At 28.8% G+C, this 7,688-nt stretch overlaps 2 protein-coding genes across 10 annotated transcripts in view; one reads left to right on the top strand and one right to left on the bottom strand.

The window, feature by feature from the left end:
- Positions 1-7,688, bottom strand: part of LOC102676482 (fasciclin-1) — a 308,866-nt gene that overhangs the window by 84,965 nt on the left and 216,213 nt on the right. The gene's annotated exons all lie outside the window — the stretch shown is intronic.
- The window catches only part of LOC102676245 (origin recognition complex subunit 3), a 72,215-nt gene continuing 65,641 nt past the window's right edge, over positions 1,115-7,688 (top strand). The window contains exons 1-14 of one of the 2 annotated variants that reach the window (XM_006621146.2): positions 1,120-1,311; positions 1,709-1,840; positions 1,993-2,110; positions 2,181-2,335; positions 2,415-2,572; positions 2,654-2,762; positions 2,839-3,003; positions 3,081-3,278; positions 3,375-3,491; positions 3,565-3,852; positions 3,938-4,171; positions 5,548-5,667; positions 7,047-7,114; positions 7,344-7,641. In XM_006621146.2, coding sequence (XP_006621209.1) covers positions 1,288-1,311; positions 1,709-1,840; positions 1,993-2,110; positions 2,181-2,335; positions 2,415-2,572; positions 2,654-2,762; positions 2,839-3,003; positions 3,081-3,278; positions 3,375-3,491; positions 3,565-3,852; positions 3,938-4,171; positions 5,548-5,667; positions 7,047-7,114; positions 7,344-7,437 — 1,980 coding nt within the window. In that variant the 5' untranslated portion in view covers positions 1,120-1,287 and the 3' untranslated portion in view covers positions 7,438-7,641. Of the gene's footprint in view, positions 1,312-1,708; positions 1,841-1,992; positions 2,111-2,180; positions 2,336-2,414; positions 2,573-2,653; positions 2,763-2,838; positions 3,004-3,080; positions 3,279-3,374; positions 3,492-3,564; positions 3,853-3,937; positions 4,172-5,547; positions 5,668-7,046; positions 7,115-7,343; positions 7,642-7,688 lie in introns of those variants that run through there. The other variant, XM_031513139.1, reaches the window with a different exon arrangement.

Here is a 7,688-nt window from a genome sequence, read left to right on the forward strand (position 1 = left end):
ACGTGGTATAAACGTATCGTCGGCGAATCACAGAAAGGTATGCAAAAAAATTCAATCCGATATTCCTTCTCGTAATAACATTCCAAGCAGGCGTCAGTTCGAATCGTCTATTTGTAGGTTAAATTTCGGGAAAAGGTGAAGGGTAAACAGACCTTATAGAAACGTGGCTGGGGAGCTCGGAATAATTTCGATTCCAGTGCCCGTTGCACGGTCGTTTACACGGGCGCATACCGGCGTGGGATATTTCAGTACATTGAGAAGCAAGGGGCGCGGCATCTTGTTTGGACACTTCTTTAAATCAATTACGAGTTCCTGGCAGGCAAGTTCGCTGGGCAAGTAGCGGGCTTCTACCCCTTCCAATTCGACGAAAGTTCGACGAGCACCACCTCCTCCACCACACGGAAACATAGCATCAAACTCTCGGTTTCCGGATTGTTTGCTCGGCTTCGACGGATTCAATCGACGCATTTGCGATTCAGATGATGATCGTGGCAGCTTACGCTCGTGAAATTCGAATATCGCAATTACCCTGCACCCGGGTTACTGCATACCGATTTTCAAAATTCCTCCCTCGCTTCTGGGGTTATGCCTCGTACAGTGCGTTGATTGTAAGTTTGTATAGATGATTCGTAGGACGAACACGTTGATTCAAATTGTCTTTAATACAAGTATAATATGTGGAATTTGGTTTGGTAGTACATGGAACAGAATTGAATTGGACGGAATATGAATTGGGGATACGTTATATGTGTAACTTATTTAATAATTTACATTAGAAAAATAATTAAAATATAAAGTAATAGAGTTTCATTCGCTTTATTTTGTTGTTGTCAAATTAATAAGATTAAATTTTTCTTATATTTTTCATAATTAAGCTAAAACGTGACAAATTTTGCACTCCTTTTGACATTTCTTTTTTATTATAAATATTAAATTGGTAATAATTAATTAAATCGATGTAATTTATTATAAAAATTATTTAAGAAATTAGTTAATTATATAAGGATAAGGAAATATCATATAAAGAAATTATTATTGTAATTTTGGAATAATTGATAGATTCGATGTTGGTAAGTTATTTAAAATTGGCGACAAAGCGCGCTGATGACTAGCGCACTCTAAGAGCGCTACTGAAACTAACTAAAGCAACAGTTGCGGTCCAGTCGTTACGGAGTGAGTGTGTTTCACATTTTTAATTCTAGTTATGTAACAAATAGTGATTTAAATGATTAAAATAGTGATTTATTTTATTAGTTTATATTGTTTAAGGAATATTTCTTCGTTAAAATGGACAACGCATCAGTATCAAAGGTAAAATACACCTGTTGCTTCTACTTACATAACCTTAGAATGTAAACGCGGTATTTGCCGCGCATTTATATCGCGCAATTGATTTAATGAGTATAATATGTATAAGAATTCAACGTTGAAATTTTAATTAAATGAAAACTAAGATTTATAAATCGAACATTTAATTATTATTATTATTATATTTGAAAACGAATATTAAATTTATAAAGAATTATTTATATGAGAAATATAATTATATTAATAATTTTCTATCGTAATAAAAATTATTTGACATCTTAGCGACATCTTGATTTTTTTTTGTACTTTTTATGCTATTTCATCAAAGCATATATAAATATTTTTAAAACAATTTTTATTTTTTATAAAAGAAGATAAATACTAGTTATAATACTTTTAGGGCATTTTTGTACATAAAGGTGCATATAAAATTGGAAATAAAAAAACAAAATTTGAACAACCAGATTATATAAATGAACCATGGCACCTTACTTATAAAGAAACGTGGGATGGCATTCAAAATGCCATGGAGGTATTTTTTGTATGCTAATTTGTATTAAAAATTAGATGAAAAATTTTACTTTTATACTCCGTCGCTATGAATTCTGTATTACATAGTATAATAAATTCTGTATTACATAGTAATGCAAAATATGTATTATATTTTTTGCATTAAAATTTTAGGATGTAAGATTAAATATGTTCCAAGAAATTTTAAATAATTTAGAATCTTTTGTTACTAAAGTCAAAAATAAACCAATAGAACAACTTGATGAAATACAGGCAGCTATTGTGTTAGCAGGTGATAAGATTAAATATATATTTAGAGTATTTTTCACAATTGAACGCTTTTTGAAACAATCGCATTGCAGGAGTTAATGTTTCTGATCATAAAGAAATGTTTCAAAGAATAGTTTCTAAGTTAGAAGTGAAAACAAAGCATATAGCAGTTTTATGGAGCAGAGACTCAAATAATATAAAAGATATTACAGAAAAATCAATTTATCAATTGATAAATAATGGAGAAGTATATATTTGATATAAAGTATTATAATATGAAAACATATGTTGAAAACGTATGTTATATGTAGGATATGTATTTATAGGATGAGGATACACATATTAAAAAGAATCAATGTCATATGAGAGCTTTAAAAGCATGGCACCAAGAGCATTGTGATCAAAATGATCCTCTTATTATAATATTAACTGATTTTGAAAGTATCCCTGCTGCAGTATTACATGATTTCATTTTAATTTTAAGGTATTTTCTATATTAGGATATTGTTAGAATATTTTTTCTGATTTGTGCATTAGGGTTATCGAATATATATTTTGTTTTTAGTGCATATGCAAATTCGATGAAATTTATTCTTATTTTTGGTGTTGCAACCACTTTATTTGCCATTCATAGATCTTTGACATATGATGTTACATCAAAATTAAATGTTCAAGTAAGCAATATGCATTGTAGAATTGTAGAATTGATAATAAGTAGATTATTAGAGATAATAATTGATTTTTATTCAGGTATTTCAAACAAAAAAACAAATTGATGTATTATCAGATGTATTAGAAAATACTGTTTTTGGTACAAATATTCCATTTAAATTGACTGGACGCGCGTTCCAATTATTAACGGATATCTTTTTATTTTATGATTTTTCTGTACAGAATTTTTTTCTAAGTTATAAGGTATCGATATCTTTTGTTTCCTTTTCAAGTTTTTGTTTATTTTCTTTGTCTTTTTTTGTTCTTCAATAAATTTTTAGATATGTATGATACAACATTTTTATGCAAATAATGTAAATTCTCTTTGTTGTCAACCACACAAAATAAAAAGTAGGATGTCTTCATTGACAGATGAAGATTTGAATGAAATTAAAAAATTGCCCTCTATAGAAAAACATATTCAACAATTGACAAAAGATGAAAACAAAGATGAATTACTTGAAAATAGTAAATTTAAGGTATATTCATAATCATTTTAAATTTAAAATTGTATTTTGCAATTAAAGAAATATTGAATTAGAGCTAGTTTAGCATATTTATATTCAATATTGTAGGAAATATTGATCCAAGTTTTAAATAATTTTCATCAATATATGCATCGGTTTTTGTTAATACTCAGATGTTTGCACGATTTCGTGTCAACATTACCAAATGCACCAATGGGTAAACAGGTATAAAAAAAAAAAAAGAAAAAGTTATTTCCCTCACAAAAGAATCCAAGGAAAATTTACAACATTATTACAGCTACGTGAATTTTATACAACAGTGGTTTATTTGAACAATCTGAAAGAATCTCAAGAGTATAAAGAATGTCTGCAATTATTGACCTTTTTATCTAAGCAGGAACTTCTCTCAAAATTGAACTCTTTGATAGCAATTATCACAAATTCAAAAGATTCAGATATGATAAAAGTCAAAAAAGATTTGCAGAGTTTTGAGAAAAGAATTGAGGAATCCAGTTTAGAAGTTGCAGAAAAACCTGTAGATATTGTTTCTACGGGTGAAAGACTCAGTCGACTTCAGTTGAAAGAGGTCTGAATTAAAATTTAATGATCTTTAAAGTCGAAGAAAGGAAGAAAATAGAAATCAATTATTTTTGCTTTGTGTTTCATTGTAGAAATTGTTGAAAATGTCTAAAACACACTCTAAATCGCCTTATAAAATAGCACAGCAGGATTTGATCGATTATTTGGACCAGAAAGTATTTTCTGTTTATTTGGTTAATCCTAATTATATACCAGGAAATGAGATATTTTGTTTCAACGATGGCAATTTAGCGAAGCAACATATTCGAGGATCTTTGAGATCTGCGATTCATACTGGACTAAACAATCCACAAGTGTACTTAAACGTGAGTGAGAAAAATATTATTTTTATAGTTTTATGCTGTGGTCATGGTGTGCTTTTAACGTGAATAGAATATATAATTTTTGAAAATAAGATGTTATCTTAATGAAATTATTAACAGTAAAATTTTAGAAATTTCATTTTATCTAAAATTTTACTAACCTGCAGTCATTTTCACTCTATTACATTTTGTTGATTATGTGCATATATTATAAACAAATATTATTCAATATATTTAGTAGTAATTTTATTAATTTATTATGAAAATATAAAGAATGAGTAATCAATCATACACATATTTTCATATACAATTCATATACATTTGTGAAAATAAAATTAACAAGTTTTATTTAAAATTCTATACATAGTGAAGTATCAAATATTTTTTTAAATGATTGCAAAGAAAATTCGTAATCATTTTAAATAACATACAAAATTTTAATATTGTAAAAAGAGTTGAATATGAAAATACTTATACTAATTGTAAGAATATTAAAGCTAAGAGAAATAAGAAAATAAAATACGAAAACAGTTAAAATGACTGCATCCGGATTCTAATATTAATAACATGATTAATACATAACTACATTTCCATTCATAAATTATTGTAATATTATCGTAATAATATTATTATTGTATAATGAACTTGTAATTCATTTTACATTTATGATTAGAGGGAAATCGAAATTAATAAATATATATTTTTAAAATCCTTCCACAAATTTCTCTTTAAACAAAAATCATTGATTTATGAATGGAAATATAAATGTACATATATAAAAGTACATAAATGTACTTTATCCTCTCTTTTTTCAAATCTTAACAATCAACAATCAACAATCAACTACATAAAATACAATTACAAAATTTAATAAATTCCAAAATTTTATTACAATTCACATTCATCAATTTTCAATCATTTAAAATATACATGCGAATCTAAGTTTCGTCATTTCTTTAAAAAAAATCCAGGATACGATGTTTTTCTCTTAAACTTTCTCTCGAAAACTCGTTCATTTCACGAAAAGAATACATCCTCTCATTATTCGCATTCGATACTTTTTTACTCTTTCTTCCTTTTTCATCTATTCTCTATTCATTCCATTCGAAATATTATTCGTTACAAAAGTATTCGTGATATTGATTCAATTGCTTTTCATCGAAAGAGGGCTGAATTCGCGACTTCAACGATCGTTTACCTCTGTTCACGCCACATTTATTGTTGCTTTTGATTCTTCCGGCATGTCATCGACCCTTCTATTCGCGCCTTCGTTGCAAATATCGATTGTAGATTTTTCGCGATGGCGGAAAAAGTACTTTGTCGATGTCTCCTGCCCTGCCCTGTCTGTATCCTAAGTTAATTGGAAATACATATTTCAGTGCGAGTGTTGCAAATTGGAGAACGACGACGCCATTCCGTCCACGCTGCCTGACCTCAGTATAATTTACAAGCTGCACTTGGAATCCAGGAAACTGATCAATATGTACGACTGGCTCCAGGTAACGACAATCCGTTTCGTGTTCGTGTTTACAGATTAATCACGGTTATACTTATGGTCACGTATGCCGTCCGTTTCCTGATTTTAATCGATACTCGTCGCGGCGTGAATGATTCACGCGAGTGCGCGCGGTTGTAAATGGGCTTTTTAGTCGGTGGAGGATATTTTAAGGGGGTTTGTTTTATTTTTTCGCGGTCGTTAAGCGACCGCTTGGAAAATTCACAGGCTCGCAGAGTTTTGGACAAAGGAAATTAAAATACATGGATTGATCTATGAATTAGTTGTGCTTGTAAAAAGGATGGTCAAAGGTAAGATTATAGTAAAAATTATATGGGTATTTTTGGTTATATTTTATTGGAAATTTATTGAATTGTTTTGGTTGAACTAATCGATTTTTTTGTGAAATTTTTAATTATGGTTTTTGAGTATGCTTTAAAATATGATTCGAATTCTATAGATTTATTTTAGTAGCAATTTGGTTATTTGTTATTCTGCGATGATTCACAGAAAATTCATTAATTTTAATTATATAGTGCATGAACTTTGTGCTAATGTAAATTTACTATAATTTAATAAAAATTTACGTATTTGTTTACAGATACATATCGATGCATTTTATTTTATTGCATCGAGATCAAAAAATACAAATATATCATAAATTTTGTTTCGTTTATATTTATTTCATTTCTCGTGGTATAAAATTTATAAAATTTATAAAGTTGAGTATATTTGTCGAATTTTAAAATATAATGCATTTAAAAAAATAATTTTCATTACATGTTAAATCATAAATTTTAAACGCTTTTCTAATTCTTGACGTTTACGTTTTCTTATTTGAAAGAGTTGCACCATGAAATGGAAAAATGAACGGAGATACGAGCATTTCTCGGGAATTCCATTTTCACGGATGTCGACCACATTCGTAGATCGTAAGGCGTTAAGCCACATTCGCATAGAAAGGCGGGTTTTTAATGGGGCAACAAAGTTTCGTTTGCCTTTGAGATATTGCCACTTTTAACGTTAAAATATTCAACTAATTTATCATAATTTTTTTAATTTTTTTCTCTTTTTTTCAATTTCACATATTTAACGATAAAAAATTTCATAATTATAAATTAAAAAAACAGAAAAATAACAGGTTCTTTATATTTGAATATTTTTTTTTCTATTTTAATTGTTCCATATTCGCATTAGTAGAATTTTAAATATTTTGAATGCATGCTTAGAATGCTAAATTTTAGAAAAATCCAGATCTTTGGCTTTTTATGTACGATATTTGAAACTTGGGATTTCAAGGATTAATCCTCTGCCTCTCTCATATAAAATTTTTTAGTTTGCATATAAAGTTGTATCATATCCAGACTAGACCACTTCTTACAGGCATTTTTAATTATCGTGGATCCAACAAGCAGTGCAAAGGAGCAAAGGGACGTGGATCCGAAATTACAGTATCCTTTTTCATTTTCTCACGTTCCCCACTGTCGAGGAGTAAATGGAACGTAGTAGGAAGATTTGTCTAGCCACGATGCGTTTGAAATTCATATCATAGCTCGTAATGGTGAAATCGTAGCCTCGTAGCGGTTACTCGTCGGGATCGTATGCCTCTTGTTTGAATAATTCACACGGGAACACGTGTGAATTTTATCATGGTTCATGGTATCCTTAACGGAGATTTAGAGCTCGTTTTGCTCAAGCGGTCGCAGAGCTGGAGTTTCTAGGTTTCATTAAGAGTTCACGAAAGAAGACCGACCATGTGAAACGACTCACATAATTATTATTTCTTGTTTAGTTTTTTCTACTTTTTTGTATTTTTTTCTACTTTTTTTATTTATCCTTTTATGGTACAAGATATATTCGAAAAGTTATATATATTTGAAAAGTGCAAAAGTATTCTTGTATGTAGATTTTTGTTAGTTTTTTTTTCAAAAGAATAGAAAGAAATACTCTACAATTGTTTTTTTTATTTTTTATCATAATTTTTTATTTTTTTATCATATATATATATATATATATATATATATA

The sequence above is a fragment of the Apis dorsata genome, unplaced genomic scaffold, assembly GCF_000469605.1.
Source record: "Apis dorsata unplaced genomic scaffold, Apis dorsata 1.3 scaffold_591, whole genome shotgun sequence".
Classification (NCBI taxonomy): Eukaryota; Metazoa; Arthropoda; class Insecta; order Hymenoptera; family Apidae; genus Apis; species Apis dorsata.